General features: G+C 29.3%; 1 protein-coding gene across 3 annotated transcripts in view; it reads left to right on the forward strand.

Moving 5' to 3' along the window:
* Positions 1 to 1,572: 1,572 nt before the first annotated feature.
* Positions 1,573 to 19,405, forward strand: part of pum (pumilio) — a 34,599-nt gene continuing 16,766 nt past the window's right edge. For 2 of the 3 annotated variants that reach the window (XM_035079036.1, XM_035079037.1), the window contains exons 1-9: positions 1,573 to 2,683; positions 2,908 to 3,129; positions 3,252 to 3,377; positions 3,453 to 3,596; positions 9,952 to 10,084; positions 10,647 to 10,755; positions 10,841 to 10,940; positions 11,035 to 11,165; positions 11,473 to 11,812. In XM_035079036.1, coding sequence (XP_034934927.1) covers positions 2,591 to 2,683; positions 2,908 to 3,129; positions 3,252 to 3,377; positions 3,453 to 3,596; positions 9,952 to 10,084; positions 10,647 to 10,755; positions 10,841 to 10,940; positions 11,035 to 11,165; positions 11,473 to 11,812 — 1,398 coding nt within the window. In that variant the 5' untranslated portion in view covers positions 1,573 to 2,590. Of the gene's footprint in view, positions 2,684 to 2,907; positions 3,130 to 3,251; positions 3,378 to 3,452; positions 3,597 to 4,150; positions 4,969 to 9,951; positions 10,085 to 10,646; positions 10,756 to 10,840; positions 10,941 to 11,034; positions 11,166 to 11,472; positions 11,813 to 19,405 lie in introns of those variants that run through there. The other variant, XM_035079038.1, reaches the window with a different exon arrangement.

Consider the following 19,405-nt stretch of genomic DNA (forward strand, 5'->3'; position numbering starts at 1 on the left):
ATGATTATAATATTCAAAAAGAATCCTAATAATTGTCTAACAAATATAAAATCAGGATTTAAAAATAAATTTTTGACCTGATTGAATACAAGGTTTCTGAAGTAATTATTTTGATAGGAGGCCAAAAATTGTAAGAGTTTTTAATTGATATTTTAGTTGGTAAAACAATTTTCTTGTCTTCAGAAATCCTTTCGAAATTAACTTTAATATCTCTACAATCTTCGTGTACGTCAAAGCCATAGTGCCTACACTATTATAAAGACACTTTTTGCACTTGTAAATATTAAATATAAATTAATACGTAAAAAAAAAGCATACAATGTCAAAACGAATATAAAAAAGACGATGCTGACTTGGTTTATGGCCATCGTATTATATATATAAATATAATTGTATATTATTAATCTATATATAATTATATATGTATATATAATTTTTTTAATTAACTATTATTGATTTCCATTATTGGAAAACTGTTAGTTTATATAGTTCTATATATACATGTATATAAATATATATATGTTTGCACTTATATTTCGAGTCATGCAATGAATGCAAAAGTTGACAAATTGTTTTGCATTTGTACAGAAAGATACATTATTCGTAAATAATATTCTTTACTGAGGAAACTCCAGCATTTTGAATGAGCGATGAATTCACATCTTTTTTTATTGAAATTGTTAGATAGGAATACCTATTATTTAAAATTTCATTATGTTATTTGTCTTTTACACAATTAACCGTGTTAAATTTTTTATTAGTAATATCGTTAAATTAAAAAAAATATGTTACATACGTTTTCATTAATTCGCAATTAATAATCCTTATAAAAAATCTTGTAAAATATTTTTTACTTAATCGTAAAATATAAATCGTGAGTATAATATTATGAAGAAACGATGTTTGCATGAATATCTTTTATAGATAATTTTTTTCTTAAATATTAGGCCACAAATCGTATTTCAACAGTCGAATGTATAAATATTATATTCATTTTACTACTATGCAAAATTTTCTATATTTTTTTAAAATAAAAATTATATAAATTATTATTATTATTATTAAATAAGAAGTTTCTTAAATGTAAACACAAAGATCAGAAATTATTTTAGAATAAAAATTATTTAAGAGACTGTTGAAATTCATTGTGCAATGTTGAAAAAAAGAATATGCAGAAAGAATGAAAAAATGTAAAATGAAAGTGTAAAAATTATTATTATAAAACTAAAAACAACTTTACAGGATTAAGTCCAGGTGAAATATATACGATTTTTACCAAATGATTCAGAAAATTTCAATCAATCCTTACTGACAAAAAGATAATAATAAAAATATAAACTTTGTGTAATAAAAATAAAGTTTTCTTTAGTTATATACCTAACATTCGTTTATTACTACGTGATTTCATGTCAAACCCTTGATGTTTTTTTTATAGTTTTTCAAATATTCGCGGTTATTGAAAGCGCGAAAATTGTGCCAAAACAAATCCTTCCTATAGGTCTTTAACATTAGTAGAAGGGCGAATTTGCTATAGTTCTGCGCATGCGTCGTGATTAGAAAAGATGTCGTCAATTGGTAGCCGCTGTCTCTAGAGAAGAAAGAGTGTGAGGCATCTGAGAGTCACCGAAATCGCGGTGCATCCTAGCACGCGAACCTCGCGAATGCCAGTGGACGCGTATTACATATCCGTGTCCGTTTGTAAATATTTGTGAATAGTATATTTAATAAATAGTGTTAATAAAACGCGGTGAACACGGAGACATTTGTGGTGGCGTTGCAAATCAAACATCTTTAGCTGTAGCAAGTACAGTGAGACGACCAGCCAATACGTATACCAAGCTGATTACAAAAATATATACTGAGAGAAGCAATTTTTATTGATGTTACAATTAATTTTCTGAATCTAACTATTTTGGATTAGTTAGTAATAGACTTACTGCTGACTCCCTCTTTTACCAAATTTTCAAGCTAAAGGTGTGCGGAAATCGCAAAACCGCAACGACCTATCAACTAAAAAAATTACAACCTTTTTTTGCATATATACTGAGATCTAAGGGTATTATTTACACCTGCAATCTTTAACAAAGAATTATATGTAATTATTGGTATCGTAACATCGAAAGAGCTTTTTTAACGTGAAAAGTCACTTTTGACTGGATAAATCATCAGAAACCGGTGAAATAATAAGCCCTTTGTGTTGCTCCAAGTTCATGTGTATATGTGTTGTCAAAAATCCGACAGTGTGCGCTCTGGTATGTAGCTGCCATTATTGCTGAATTTCCTGGTATAATTTATATTGATAAAATAGTTTGTGAATTGGAAATAACAGTAAATTAAGGCATTAAAAAATATCTATCTTTTGGGGATCGAATATGAGTTGGACGTAGTAACTTTTACCGACAACAGTCGCCGGTTGGAAATCCTTCAAGATAACCTTCACTAAGAGAATTCTTTCACATATACATTTTTCACTTGTTTTTTTTCTTTTTTCCGTCTACTCTCTTTCTTCTTCACTCTTTTGTTCTTCTTTTTGTGACTTTGACTTGTATACTTGCATCTATCAACGAAAAATTATTTAGTGCTTGACAAAATGAAGTGGCTTAGTGCTGGAAGTGGTGGTGGTAGTGAACCGGCACCCTCCATGCAGTTACACCATCCTTCTGCAAATGGACACATATCTGCCGTACGTAATGAATCTTTACTTACATTATTTATCATCTATATTACACTTCTATTTACTTTTCTTATATTCAAAATTCAACTTTTATCAGTTCTTTATTTTCTAGTAGCATTATTTATTGCCATAACCGGATTCATTGTTAAATATAGATATTATTTATTAATTTTTATGTAAATATTGTATTTCTCTAAATAAGACAAACATTTAATTAATAACCAATATTATAGGATATGGAACAGTGTACACAAGTGATGGCAAGTGGAGATGCGATGAGACTCCAAGCTGGACAGACTAATCAAATTGGTGTAAGTCGCACTCAAGATGATGCTATGGTCGGTTATGTATTCCAAAGACCGAATGAAGTTGAATTCAATGCTCAAGCTTCAACTTTTCAAACTAAACAGCCTCCTCGAGCATGGGCCCTTGCTGACGATGCCATTATTGACAACGTATGTACATTGTACATTTATAACAAGTTGTTACTATTAACTTTGATGAATTGTTACTTATCAAAGATAAGTATATTCATCAAACCATGCCAGAAAAATTTATAAGAAAATTTACATTATAGAATCATGAAAAATGGAAATACCCAATGACAAAATTAAATGTACAACAAAGTCAACCACAACAGCTAGGTCTCCAGGCTATAAATAATGTTCATCTACCTTATGAATTGCATCCTATGCAACTTAAAGTATGTGTTGATGAATTATTATTACGGTAACTGATCATTTATTCAACGATTCATTTTTATTATTTATTATTATAGAGCGCAGCACCTGGAACTGAACATTTGATCTATTTAAATAATCAAATGACAACCCAACAACAAGTTGCGTTGTTTCATCATCAACAACAACAACAGCAACAGCAGCAGCAACAACAACAACAGCAGCAGTTTAGAAATGGCCAGGTAATTGAAAGAGCAATTTCTATAATTTTTATAAAACAAAAAGTATTTAGGTATTTGCAAAACTTTTTATCTATCAAAAAATGTTTCATTTTGGATCATCGTATAATACGTCAATTGAAAATTTATTTTCATATTAGTTATTATTACGATGAAACCCTTCAGCTGTATATTTAAATTATTTAATTATATACCAAAGTATGGATAATTTGATACACAATAGATTCAGCATCTTTTCATATAGTTTGTAAACGACTTCATTTTGATAGTTATAGATATATAGAGATATACATATACTCAGAGAAATTGAATCGTTTTTAAAACCAAAAAAAAAAGCACTTTAACAAAAATATCCTCCGAAATAGATGAAAAAAAATATAATTTAATCAAACTATCAGTTTGTTTATATATACGTATGTATATTTATGTGTATATATAGTGCATGTCACTAAAAAAAAAAGGTTGGCATTGACGAAGACCAAAGGGAGATCAGGAAGGTGGGGATAAATAGTTTATATGGCGTCCGTAAAGCGTCGCTAGTATCACCGCGTCGTTCTTTGTTTCGTTTGACGGGTAGTCTCCAACCAACAGGCCGGTTTAGGTGAAATTGTTTTCACTAAGTGTTCAGGACGTTCTTGTGAGCGTCAGAGGAACGATAAACACCGCGTCGCGATGACTAAACGACCGGTGAATTTACTTAAACGTGAACGTGTTTGAACGTGATCTGATACATAGTTGTAAATAGCTTGGAACGGTAATAGGTGTGTGGGTGAAACAGTCGATTAGACAAAGAAAGAAAAGTTAAGGTTGAATCAGTGAGATATTTTGTGTCAAATAGTGTAAAAGAACACAAGCATATTAAAAGAAAAGGTTATTTATTAGAAACAATAGGGTAACTAAGAAATACGTTTTGGTGTTTATGTGTGTAGATATTGGTGTACATATACTTATAAGGCGTGACGTTGACCGAGTAGTTAGTATACTTAACTATTATTTTGACAGCAAGTACGAATAAACCCCATCAAAGTTTCTGTCAAAAGTGTAAAGATAAGAATATCGGACGTGAAAAAGAGGAATAAAGAATAATCAGAAGTTACGACTCGTTTATTCCAGCAGTAGCGGGAGTCCAGGGCCGAAATACCGATATCCGTGCGCCCTTCACAATTCTTTCATTTTAATATATTTAAACTATTGACACTCATTGCTTGAAAATTTCTTAGTTGAGCGTGTTTGTGATATCAAAGTGACGTTAAATTTGGAGACGGTGGAGAGTTTTAGTGTTGGATATAACCAAAGTGACAATATTGACGACTGGATGAAACCACCGGGGGATTTGTTTCTTTATTGCGACATGAAGGACCTGGGTGCTGATATGGTAGTTTATTAAAATTTTCTATTCTATGCGTTTATTTATATCCGAATTTTACTTCGAACTTGGTTGATTGAATTTCTAGAGAATTTCAGTATTTGTCAGTCTTTTTTTTGTAACGTCACAAAAAATATTTTGGTGGGGAAAAGGAATATCATTTTGATGCCGCAACCATCCAACGCACGTTCGGATTCGTTTTCGTTATATGCTTGCTTATATTCACTTCTTCTTGTGTATTAAAACATTCTCCATTTACAATTGTGCACATTTATCTACATATATATTTATATGTATCAACATATGTAAATTTTTATTTATTTCTAACTATTTATTTATTATCTCTTCACATCGTTATTGATCCTCAGGGATAGAAAAATTTATAGTATTTAGCTAGAGACATATTGCGATTTTATATGTACTCTTCATTCTTCTATAACTTTCTAATAACGATTAGAAGGATTTCGGCAAGGCTATATACATTTGTATCATCCTACTCTTCATATAACTTTAAAACATTTCATCATTCTACTAAAAGAAAATTAAAATTTTTGTTTTATTTATAGTCATACATAAACATTTAATTTCTTCATTATTTTATGATACAAATTAATGTTTGAGAAGCATCTGACAATTTTCATTCATTTAAATATAGTAGAAATTATCAAGATTGTTAGCTTTTATATTTGAATGTAAAATTTGCTAATGAATATCCTGATGTAATCTAGGATTTTATATCAAATAGAAACAGGTGAGATACATGTTATCAACATGTATGATTCACATGACAGTAAATGATGTGGGACGAAAATATCGATCAAAATGACTCATTCGACATCTCTCCCTATGAGTAGAGGACTGACCTTACTCGGTAGTAAATGACCATGAATTTATTCGTCTTATTCTTAGACATATTGAAACAAAATAAAAGCCATTACATTACTGGTATGCCCTTTTAAACTATAATTGTCAAATCATTTTATTTTATTTATTTATTTTCTACTTTATCTAATTACATAATCTGATGTGATTTCATTTTTCCTTGCCAGTGAGCTAACGTGCGTGTGCATCCATAAATGATAAATTCCACTCAAGTTCAGAAATATCTCTATTGATTATGTCGAATATCGATTTACTATGTTAAATTATTGAGTTCTTATTTGTTGGATAAGTTATTTATTTACCCTACTGCCGTTTTCTTCTGCGTACAACCATTTATAATCAATGTTTATCTAATAACTTTTATGAATATAATTTATTATATTTATATTTATAAAAATTTATTATGATAAAAGAGATTACTGATACACTAAAATTCTTTCATTTAGAAAGAAAACTTCTTAGACAAATAGTATTATGATAAAAAAATATAAAAGTTATTTGATATGTCAGTAAACTTTGCTTGTTTGCAATATGAAAAAATTTTTTTTAGTTGAAATCTAAAACGTAATACCAAAATGAAGTTAAAAACTAAAATCCAAACGAACGTTTTGCAGAAGATTTTACAAAAAAAAATGGGGCTTTTAAGCTCTTTAAATCTTGGGAAATTTTAACATGATCCATTCATACAGATTGAAAGATTCAAGTTTCTACATTCAAAACAACATATGAAAAAAAAACTTCCATATGTATATGCACTAAAAATCTATTATTTACCATCTGGTTTGACTTATTTTATCATGTTTCTACCCTTGATTTAAAAAAAATGGCTTTACTCAAGTGATTTTTCAGTAATAAAAGTTAATATAATTCTTGATGAATAGTTGATCTTTTATGACGATGTTTGTCTTTCCCAACATTTCCTTTGCTATGAGTGTAATAAAACCCTTACTGGGGTTCAAAAATAAACAACGAAGAAAGCATTCTTTCACTAGATAATCGCAAAAGGATCTAATGTTGTACAGATAGTAATAATTATAGCTTTTTAGAATAAATTGAATACATTTAATACATAAAAAAAACCCAAGTTTATTCAGTCGATATCAATTTTTATTTAACGAATGATTCTAATGGTTGATATTTTTTTTTCTCATCCATGAAATGTGATGGAATTATTATTTAATAAAATAAAATTCAAAGAGTACAGTACATTTTAATGATTAATAATATCATTATATAATTAAAAGGATAAAATATTAGTAAAATATTTATAATGTTGCCTTGAAGGGGTGCGTTCACCTGGTGGGTATAATCTTGCACTTGTAAACGAGTTTGTTAGAACTTTGAAGAGGTTCTTGGCTACAATCATCTACCACATTGAATAAAAATTAATTTTTATTTTCGTTTTATTTGGTAAAATTTCTTTTAAAAAAATTAATTAATTGATATTACGTTTACTAATTACAATCGTTAAAAGTATTTTAAAAGAATATTCATGATATTATTGTTTCTAAAACTAATGAACATCTAATTAAGGCACTTTCAAATGTTATGAAATACATAATAAAAGAATGAGTGCTTATTTCTTTTTTTATTATATATGTATATAGATAGTTTACATTGTAGTCGTACAAAAAATTATTATCATTGGTTACGTACGTGCAACAAGTCACATAATTTATTATCATAATGCATTGGACAATAATCATAGCTACATGGAAAAGTATTTTATCCAGAATTGATAATTATAACAGAAGATTAATTATAGTTTATATTTATTAAAAAAATGATCAATTTTAGATAAAAACAAATCCCAATTTTCAAGCTTTAAAACTTGTAGATTTAATGCAATTGATTATTATACCATATTTATTAGTAAATATGTACGCAATTGTTGTATTTTATCCATTACATTTAGATTTTATTGATAACGTATTTACGTTGTCAAGACAACCGAAAACTTTGTTAAACAAAATTCACTAAATTTGATTGTTCTTTTTTTCACCTCTTTTTTTATTTATTTTCTACTATGGTCTCTTGTCACATCTATCAGGTTATAATTGAATTATTTCTAATTCTAATGCGCATGTGATGAAAATTGTGCGTGAAATAATTCTCCTTCAGTTGATTTTTTATTATTTTTTCTATGAAATAATTATTGATTATTTTATTCACATTAATGTCAATCTTCCAAGATTCATTGCACAATTGTTAATCGAAAAATTCCATTATTTCTTTTAAAGAAAAATAACAATGAGTATTTAATAGAAAATCGATATATTGTATGTACATTTGAAAGAAATGAGTCAATAACACAATAAAGGTTCGGAGGAGAAGAAGGAAAACAAATGATTTGCATTTCCGTGCGAAATTAATCGATATTTTTATCGTTTCCAATTTTAATGTCTTTTCACCATCATATTGCCATCTAACTTTGTTCCGGTCTCAAAAATGATTGGGAATCACAAGTTGTGAGGACAGTGGCCGTGACCTGTACGTGGGGCTCGTCGAGGAGAAGGGGTCGGTGGCCCCATGTAGCAAGAGCGACAGTTTCGCGAATAGAACGGCCGGTGAGAAAGAGCAGAGGAAAAAAAATAAAGAGAGATAGATAATAGTTGTTCGGTAATGTTCGTAAGTGAATGGTAGGAGAATCGTATCCTCTCGGCTCTCCCTATAACTCCGTGTGGGGTAATAGCTACCGCAGCACGGTGACTTCATACAACACTTTCAAATGTGTATAGTACTCTCATTTCTCTCATTTTGTCTTACTCTCATACACTACCATCGTTATCTGAGACTAAGTGGCACACCAATGCTTATAAATGCTTTTGACACGGTCGATAAGTGTGTCCACTATCCTAAATCTACCTTTAATATTTTATATATACTTATTTTTAACTTATAATAGTCATTATGATAACAATACGATGCCATACTTTCAGTATTCATAATAATATAGTTCATAAAATATTAATATATTGACTTATACGATATTGAATTATTCAATCTAGAATAATTAATCAATAGATTTATTTGTATTTTAAATTTTTTCATGAGATCAATATGTTGATATACTTCATTTTGATTTTTTGTTGTTATGCAATAACTTCTTCAAATTATTGAAGGTGTCTTTCACGAAGATCCAATAATCGTATCCGAATTTTCTCGAATTTTCCTTTTTCCCCTTCTTATTTAACCTTCTTCTCGTTGTAACGATCCTATACCTTACTAACAGAATCAACTCCCTTCTCTTCTTGATGACCTTAGATCACGTGGAACATATTTTTCATCTTCTAAGATTGACTTTTTTCAATACAAAACATGAAAGTTAAAATCGCGAGTCTTGAAATTAAACCTATTATATTTTTTGGTATAGATATAATGTTTTGTTAACATCTTTTTTATTTTGGAGATAAAAAATTTGTTTATCAACAAATGTAGTTTGATAAACAGAAAATAAATTGTAGCTATTGGTGAAGTACGCGCAGACGTAGATTAAAAGTTCGTTGAACTAGTGAAGGAAATAACGACAGTAGGGTAGATGGTGGTAGCAATAGGTTGGAGGGTTGAAAGTTCGAGGTTTCTAAAAGACAAGATCTTTGCGATGTCAATGTACATTCAAAAATACAATGCCATTATCAACAAAATTCATTAACTCTCTCTGTCTATTGACGATCCTTAATTCATGTCATATACTTTTTGAAAGGATCTATTTATTTTATGTTTAGACAAAAATTGAAATAAACTTCTTCGTAAATATTTCATTTTAAATCGAAGAATTCTGAATTGAAATACTATTTATATAAATAAATATAATCAAATAATTAATTATTTGATAAGTCGTTTAATTAATTATATAAATTGGATAAAATATATAAATAAAGATATTTATCAGGTTTTTTAAAAGTAGTATTATTTCATTATACTATTATTTTTACTGACAAATGTTGATTAATAGAATTCCCTTATAATTGGATGTTATTTGATACCTGTGCGCAGTTTATATTTCAATCAATATCCAGGATTAATTAAAATAGATTTTACTGATCAATTTTTAAATCACTTAAGCATATTTTTTGATGTATTAAAAAATTCATGTAATTCTTGTTACAGATCGCACCCTCGGCAAAAAAGCTTTGGGGCGTTGACGAAGGTGGCTCCAAGGATGATGGTGGTGTTAAAGGTGGTGGGATACTTCACCTTGGTGATCATCAAATGTGGCGCGATTCCACTTGGAGTACTCCAGGTATAAAATTATTCGAAATTAATCTTAGTTCAGAACAATACGTGTGTACTTTCACACACCTTGAGGGGCAAATGCAAATTAATTATAATTACCAACAAAAATATACGTTTTATAATGACAAATAAAGAAATATTTGTCTTAAATAATTAGCTAAAAAAATAAAATAGCAATAGAGAGAAATAAATAAATAAACGTCATACACAGACATTGAAATAATTTTTATATGTATAATATGATGGGTGCAAAGCGGCTGTTGCTATGGCGACAGACGCCTGGCATCGGTGGACTGGTGGGAGCAACGTCCCAATGTCCAGGATCGTATCTACTCATCAACCCTTGGGTGTACTCATTTTGAACTACCTCCTTTAATTACTCCATAATTATGCATGTAAAGCAAAAAATTCTTTGAGAGTCATTTTAGCATAAAATGAAAAAGAAAACACGACAAATGAAAATTAAATATCACCTATTAAAACACCCATTAATAAATGAATTCCCTTAAATTATTAATTTATTTTTAATTAATATAAAGTAATTTTTAATTTTATTTAATTATTTCTAGATCATGCAGTATCACAACCAATTTCAATGGCCACCGGGAGAAGAGTTAGTGTTGGAACCGGTTACCATCAGACTTCTGAAGTTGGAGCAGTACTAAGTCCTCGTAGCAGGTTATAATTGATGAAAAAAAAAAAATTTTATACCCAAAAAGATGATTTATTATACAGCTATGAATAAACGATTATTCTATTACAGTGAAACTGGTGGCCTTGGTGTCAAAATGGTTGAATATGTACTTGGTTCCAGTCCAACCACTCCAAAAGATCTGGAACCTCGTATGAGTGCTCTCAGATTGGTAAGGAAATGTTTTTTTTTTCTTTTTTTTTTTCTTTTTATTTAAAGAAACTGTTTTTTCAAACGTAATGTTAATAAAAATTTTCATATTTTAGAATGCAGACAGTGATAAAAAAGAAAAGGATAAAGGGTCAACAAGCCCTTTTGATAATTCGAAGGATGATACTGGCCCTCAAGGCAACGGTCTGGTTTCCCAAAATGGTCTTGATGATGATAAAGGATTTAAGTAAGTTATCAATATTGGACTACTGCTTTGCATAAAATGTCAATAAATAATAGTTTATTCAGTTATATTAAGTTATTATAAAAATACAAATTCAATAACTCAAAAATGAAACTCTATAGTAGATAACATTAGTGGGGTAAACATATTTTCTCAAGTCTATAAGATAGTTCCCTTTATTTATCGACGATCGAACACAAGATGTCGCTGTGGGTTTTGAAATCTATCAACTAACATCAACGGATAAATACAATTTTCTATTAAATAATTTCGTTTGTTTTTAATAATAATGACATTTCAATTTCTTTAGTCGCACTCCTGGAAGTAGACAACCTTCTCCTGGAGAAGAAGAATTTCAAAAAAATGCTGCTGCTACTTTGGCAGTTAGTACTGGCGGTGGAGTAGTATTATTGAAACCAGGAGTTGATGTTGTTGGAAACGAAGAGCATTTTATGGCAGCATTTGCTCCAGCACCACATCACCTTCAGCATCATCCACCAACTCATCATTTGCAACATCCACATTCACATGCAGCTCAATTATTTGGAGCACAAGGACCGTTACCACCACAGGGTCCTCCCCCTACTCAACAGCAACAACAACAGGGTCCTCCTCAACCACAAGATACAACAACTCATTTTGATGTTCAAGTAAGTCAAGAATTTGTTTTTGAAATAATGAACACTTTATTCTTTAGCAATGAAAAAAAAACCTACAAAATACTCATAAAGTTAAATTTAATACTTTCTCAATATTTTTATTCTGTGAATCATATGTTTGAACTCTCGTTATATATTGGACGGTTTTAAACACTAACGATGCGATAGTTTTAACATGTCTGACCGTTGGCAGATGTACATAAATCATTTACTGACAGTCTGCTACCCACTTTCAATGTTCGACGTAAAATAAATCCGAGCTAAAAATGCACAATGTACTGTAAACGATTACACTAAAATTCAAAAACTTTACGTTTTCAATTTTAATTATTGAATTGATTGAATTATAAGTTATGTATTTATCCTAAATTCTATGTCGAATGAAAATTTTGAATTCAGTTTGGCTATCAACGGTCTTAAAGTCAACTCAGTTATTAATGCATGGTGAAGGATGATGATTAAGTTATTGTTAATTCAAAAGACCAGCTACGAAACTGTGTGTAAAAGCATTACTTCGGACAACTTCATTTTCACCTAATACATTATAAATTTGGAAAATATAATTAGGGACAAGTTCAATATTAATGAAATTAAACCAGTATTAAAGCTTTTCTTTATGAAATTTTTATTTGTATAACATAGACCATTTTTAATAGATGTTGAATAATTATTTACATTTGTTACTTTTTAATAAGTTTTGTTGATGAATGAAAGATAGAAAAAAATGAATTATACATATTTATATAATGAATGTTTACGAATAATTGTTCACGGTCTAAAAAAATTACTTTGTTCGATATTATTGGTATTCACATACATAACATATATTATCTAGAAAACAAGACATTTGTAAAAAAAAAAATGGAAAATTATTTTACACAATTAAACTGGGGTTACGTAGGTAAAATATAAAAGGATAAGTCCTGTGATCGCATTATTTCTTCGTGGCTCGTGTTCAGCAGTGCATAAAGTCATTTTTTTCACTCCCTCATCTTTCTCTAGTTTATTCCTGTCTCGTTGCACTTGGTTTTCTGTATATAAAACGCTATAAGGAATATATACTCGAAAGGAAGAAGCTAACACACGCAGGTTCGAATACACATAAGACGATTCAGGTTGTTGACTCGTTGCCCATTCAGCATAAAGTGCAATGACTTTCAACGATGAAAATCTGTACCAAGACAACTAGCATGTAAACTTCTCTCCCATGCTCCAAGAAATTCCTCCCTTCTACAGTCTTAAATTTCCGGTCAAGAAATCTCAACGCAAAATCACGCCTTAATGCTCAAGTTGTCTAGATTCGTCCTCATATTTTAGTAATGGTTGAAATATTTTTTTCTTAAGGCTTCTTTTGTACTATATGAAGGCTATTATGAAGCATAAATTGCCGTAGTATTGTGAATTGGTAATATTATAGACCAAGTTATGTATTGAAGTCTATAAATTAATATTAGTAATCGACTATTCAATTCAATTTTCTCAAGCATTTATTTCACTCAGAAATTAAAAATTACTATAAATATTACTCCTGTGTAGGAAATAGCTTATGTACATACGTTGTATCGAGACGAGAAATTTTTCCCAATAAATACCTCGGTACCTTTTGACGAATGGAACTCCTATAACTTACTTGGCATTATGTGTCTCTTGTCAGTTAAGGTGAAACCTGTCACTCATTCGCTAGATTATTTTTAGTTCAGCTTTACGTAACTAAGTGGAATGGCAAAATTTCTTGCTCTCGTTCTTCAAAGTAAGAAATATGAAATGGCCTAAAATTAATATCATCATCACATGTTGACATCCAATTCATTATTTAAATTATAACATTGTGATAATTGATTGTGATATTATCAATAAGATTCAAGCTAAAATGTCTATTTATTTTCAAAAAAATAAATGGCTTTGTGATTCACAGATACTTGATATAAATATTTAAAACATTCGACTTGACAAGTTTGGTACTTGACTATCATGACACAATGTACATGAAGGTCATCGCCAATGTGTCTTCGTTTTACAAGAATCGTTTGTCGCATCAGACATGCTATTAATTTCAATGTACGACAAGCTCAATAAAACAAATAATGACAGTAAATGTTATTTAACCAAATAAGTATATAAAAATATCGATAATTTAAAAGGCCTCTCTTTTGAAACAACCATTTCCGATATTCGATAAAAGATTCAATTAAAAAACTATTGCGTAAGAACAAACCAATGTGCATGCATTTTTACAAAGGGTTTTTTTTTTAATTTTCTCTTTAACCATCTAATTCACCTTTGCCAAGAGGCTGCCAGCCTAATTTGACCGCTCGATTTCCCCGGAGATGTTAGAAACAAGATTTCTTTTTTATTTTCTATCAAGTTATTTCTTCAATGTTCTCTCTAAAATAAAGGCACTGTGTATGTCAATAATTAAAATTATTTTTTGCATTATTTTAAATTGCTATTTTTTTTTTTCATTGAAAAGAAAGTTCAATTAATAGAGGATAGGGTTTGAATATTATTAATAATTCAATTGATTGTAATTCATAACCGATAATTGAAGTAATTAGAAAATGAATAATCAAGGGATATATAGTCAAATATAATTTATTTTAGTATTGTAAAAGCTTAGTCAAGTTGTAATTAAAATTTGAATCATCCACAAAGTCAAATCTAGGCTAGAAAGTACTCTTTCCAACTTTTTACCACCTTTCATTTTCCTCCCTTCTTTCGGCTTGACTTACTCTTTAATTTTTGTATTCCTTTTCTTCTTTACATTTTTACATCTTCGTCATTCTCTTTTATGTTTGAATCTCGCTGACAAACGGACGAGCATAAAATATAAAACAAATGATGTAGTCGTGACCAAGTATGTAGCTTTAGTCGACATGTTTTTTAACATATTTGTTCATTTTATTTTTAAAACATTGACATTCTAATTGATGTTATTTTTTTTTTTTTTTTAAATTTAAATTTCTTATAATCAATTATTTCTATCATTCTTTATCTGACTTCTACAGACAGGATATATATATTGACTCTTCTTAATAATATTAATCACAACCCCCTCGAATAAAAATGACTAAATAACGAGGGAAAAAAATGATTCTGTCAATATACTGATATTAGTTTGACATTCTTATTATTTTTCTTGCCAAACTGCTTACAGTACCCCAGTATATTATTAATATATAAAGGTGTATGTGAGATTATTTATCACGAGGTCGCGGTATAAGAGTACTTAGTATATTTATATATGGTAACAGCGCTTGTAGATTTTTTTTTCTCTATTATAATGAGAGATCTTGGGGTGTGAGTGAGGCAGCAGTGGCGGCGCTGGCGTGTCTCACGTGGGGTTGCTAAAGTAGAAGGTAAGGGAGGAGTTACGGTGTGTAACACGCTACCTTGCGTGCTTGTCTATCCCTCGGAATTCCGGGGTTCTCAACTAGTCCAATTATATCTCGCTTCTGTCATTAATGTCACTAAGAATATACATTACTAAAATATTACACTCAAAAACTATCATTATTATTATTTAATCAATTGCTCTTCCAATCATTTTATATCTTTTTTCACATTAATTCCTTTAATGCACTTACAACACATATGAAATCAAAAAATCGATTATTGATGGTTTCTCTCGTGCATATGTGTTATTATACTAGCACAATTGAACATGCGTCAGTTTATAAATTCAATCTTCTCTTCTCTTTGTAGTTAAAAATACTGTTATTGATTTTTTCATTGATACACGCTTAATGAACTTACATCATTGACATGATACAATTTTATTATTATTATTATTATTTTTTTTATTAATAAAGCATTCACAGCTAATGAAGCATCTCCAACATCCTTCGTAGTTATGAAAATAGGAGTACTAAAAAATATTAAATTAGAATATCGAATAAATACAAATAAAAAAGTGAGGGAAAAAAATGTGATATGATGAAGTACACACTGAGAGTTTTCGATATGTAAATAATTTCAATACATCTTTCTCTCTTTCTTTTGAATATTTTTCATCCCTCTCCATATTGAAGGGGGTTTGCCACTTAATCCCAATAGGGGAAGAGTGCCCTGGGCTTAAACAATGGATTGTTGGCCACGGGCGACAACTCAAGTAAAGTAAAAAGCAGAGAAAAAATTGGCGTTTTTTTCTTTTACTTACTCCGTTTTTCTTTCATTTAACTTTGCATTTGCCCAGTTTATAGGTATGCCTTCGGTCAGGTACAAGGACACTCGAGAGGTCAAGTTATATGTGTGCAAAGTTGTGCTATAGTTCATTATCATAAAAAAATCATAAATTTTCGAAATAAAAAATTACGTCAATGATTTATCTTTTGTGAACGAAAATTAGTTTTCTTTCAAAGGATATATAATAAACATTTATCTGTCTTAAATATTTTATATTTTTTTAGTGTAAAAAAATGTATAACATTTTACCTTAGAAAATAATAATAGGTATTAGTTGGTTAATAGATGTTAACTGAAATGATGTTTAGTTGAAATATTTTATATTTTTAACAACAATTTAAAATTCATAATCACTATAATTGCATAATTAAGGTCAAAGATTATATTAATATTTTATATAAAATAACTGGGGAAAGTTTAGAAAATATTTGCGTGCATTAAAACAAAAAATTATCCTAATTATCGTGTGATTTATATTAAAAAAAAAAAAAAATATCTTGAGTAGTTTAATTGAAATAGTTATTGACTATAATGATTTGAAAGAAGGTAAAATAATGAAAATTTTCGAATATTTACATTTTTTCCTTTATCTACCTCGTTTCAAATAAAAGAGGTGGAACACAACAGAAACTGAAACAAAAGCTCAAAGAATGCTCTGTATTCTTGCTCGTTGGGGGATTCCCGTTGAAAACGCTCAGACGGATAATGAGACTAGAGATGGAGCCTTTAGATTTTTGAAAGTTTCCCTCTTTCGCCGTTACGTCTTGAACGTGAGAGTCCCTAAGGGTCATACACTGGCGAATGCCACCAAGAGTAAATGCGCCAAGTAACGAGACATGGTGGAGACCGAAGGGAACGTGGTGGATAGGAGCCGGCGCGGGAGAATGAAATGAAGAGCGAAGAAGCAAAGTAAAGAGAATGAAGAAAAGTAGAGGGGAAAAGAGTGAGAGAGAAGTTTACGCGTCACACCAACCGCGTCGCGTCACTCAAACCGCGGCCCATAGAAGAGAGGAGGCTTAAGCAGTCAGTCCTCAACTGCCTCCCTATGCGGCAACCATTGCGAGCGCGGCTTAAGACCGTATTATCACGGTTTTAACAGTTTGTGCTAGTATTACATTTATCCTTTATCATTATTTTCCATTTTCCATTTTAGTTGTGAATATTCTTTATTTAGAATTCCATGTGTTTGTGCTTTCTTTATTCACAATTAAACTAGAAGAAAAAAAAATTATTTCTTTTGGTGCAAATTAATTTTTTATCGGGTAATCCCTGCGGCTAAATAGCAAAAAAAAAAATAAGTGGACCAATTGAAGTTAATGGTTTAATAATTAATTCAAAGCTTTAGAAAATATTGATACATATCAAATTTTTAGGAATGTGTATTTTCTTAAGGAGTTTCATTATTCCAATTAACGTCTAATTGAAAAAAAAAAAAACGTGCCTCAATTGTTAACTTATAGGTGTAACATGTACGTTTGTGATTAGTGAAAATTGCGTGAAACAATAATAAAAATATGAGATTTTACAAGTTTAATAATAATAAATTATTAAATAAAGATTTTTGTCAATAGTGAATTGTGGTGGTTGATTATTGTGATACAATGATAAGTGCAATAAAAGTTGATATTTTGTAGTTAATAATATAATAACCACCAATATGGTTGTCCTCGAACTTGAAACAGTTTATGCACAAGCAGCACCACACACTAAATTATTAAACAAACGTTTTCTTGGTGCTCATCATTGGATAGGACCACTGAAAGAAGCGCTGTTTGCACGGCTTGCGGCTGATAAGGTACGGGTTGTTACCACTTGCATAAGCTTCAAAGCTGGTTTGCTTTATACAAACCAATCATTCAAATGTTATTGAAGTTTTTATGATTCTTCGCATTTATAGGAGAAAGTTGCTATTTATTATTAAATATTTTTATTGACCAAGTCTTAAAAATAGTTTCTATTGAAAAAATTCCATTGCTAATTACAAATTCGCAGAATTAGAAAGAAAAATGGGTTAAACTTTCACAAAATTTCTAGTGACATTTTTTTTTTTAAATATATAAAAGATTTTAAAAATGACAACATCAGCAAAAATATTAAAATTTTTCTATGAGATGGATAGTTTATCTTTGATTTTTAGATCACTTTTGCTTTAGTTTTTTTATACATTTTATTTTTAGACAGAGACGAATGTTATTTCAATATTAACTTTTTTCTTAATCGAATGAAAAATCTCATTTTAAATCAGTCTATAATTCTTCAGAGTTTAAATAAGCTTATTATTAATTTGTTTTGAGTTCTTAAGATCTACTGTGCAAAAAAAAAGAAAAAAATTCTTTTTCAGTGTAACTATCCATTTAAATATTAATTTGTAGTTAATATGAAGCAAAATAATTACATATTTATTAGTAATAAATTTTCTAGCTATTAAAATTGTAGAAGTTAAAAGGTAGAATAGACTAATCGATGTTAATTTTCTTATGATTGAATGTGATGATCATATTCAAATTTAATACAGGCCTTTTTTTTAAAGTGATTAATTAATAAAAGATTCAGTTAAATTATGATAATGTATTAATTAATTAAAATAGTTATTGGTAATGAAAAAGACATTAGTATGGATATAATTTCACGCTTTGTCAGATTAATATTGTATTTTTTGAAAGTCAAACTTGAATGTTTAAATTGCTTCTTGATTGGGATATTTTAATTACTTATTTGATTGTTTAATTATTATATCAATAATCAATAATTAGAGGTAAAGTTGACTAAAATCGTCACGATGAGCAATTAATAATAATAACATTTCAAATTACGTTTATTAATCCTATTATTGTGAAATCAACAAAACGATTGAGAAATTTATAGAATGAATGCAATTATATACTTAAGTGTACTGTTTGACAATTATTCAACTTAAAAAAATTAATGATTCTTCATTTTCCATTTGTTTGAATCAAATATTATAACAGCTCGGATATTTAATAATACAAAAACGATTCAATTGAATATAAATTTATAACATTACATAAATTATTTTACTCAATAATTAATTTTTATGTTTTACAAAAAATATATATAAACGAATGATCTTTCTTTCTTCTTCGAATCTTTTTTAATAAAAAGAAAAAAAATTATACGCGCAAGAGTGTCATTTCAGTGGTTTCGGTATAAAACATCGCAATTTTTCCAACCCTTTTAAATCAAAGCTCGATCCGTCTCTTAATGTTTTTTCAAACACATCTCTTAATTATTTACCCACCGACGAGCACTACCGTATTCACTAATTAGTGTTGGTAAGAACATTCTTTACGAATTTCAAACGACGAATTTTTTTTCTATTTAACAAAACTCTCTTTCAACTATTTTTCACATTCACTTCATTCTCATCCAAATTTTTACGAG

This window comes from Chelonus insularis, unplaced genomic scaffold (assembly GCF_013357705.1).
Source record: "Chelonus insularis isolate UGA/USDA-ARS -01 unplaced genomic scaffold, ASM1335770v1 contig_208_pilon, whole genome shotgun sequence".
In the NCBI taxonomy this organism is placed as follows: Eukaryota; Metazoa; Arthropoda; class Insecta; order Hymenoptera; family Braconidae; genus Chelonus; species Chelonus insularis.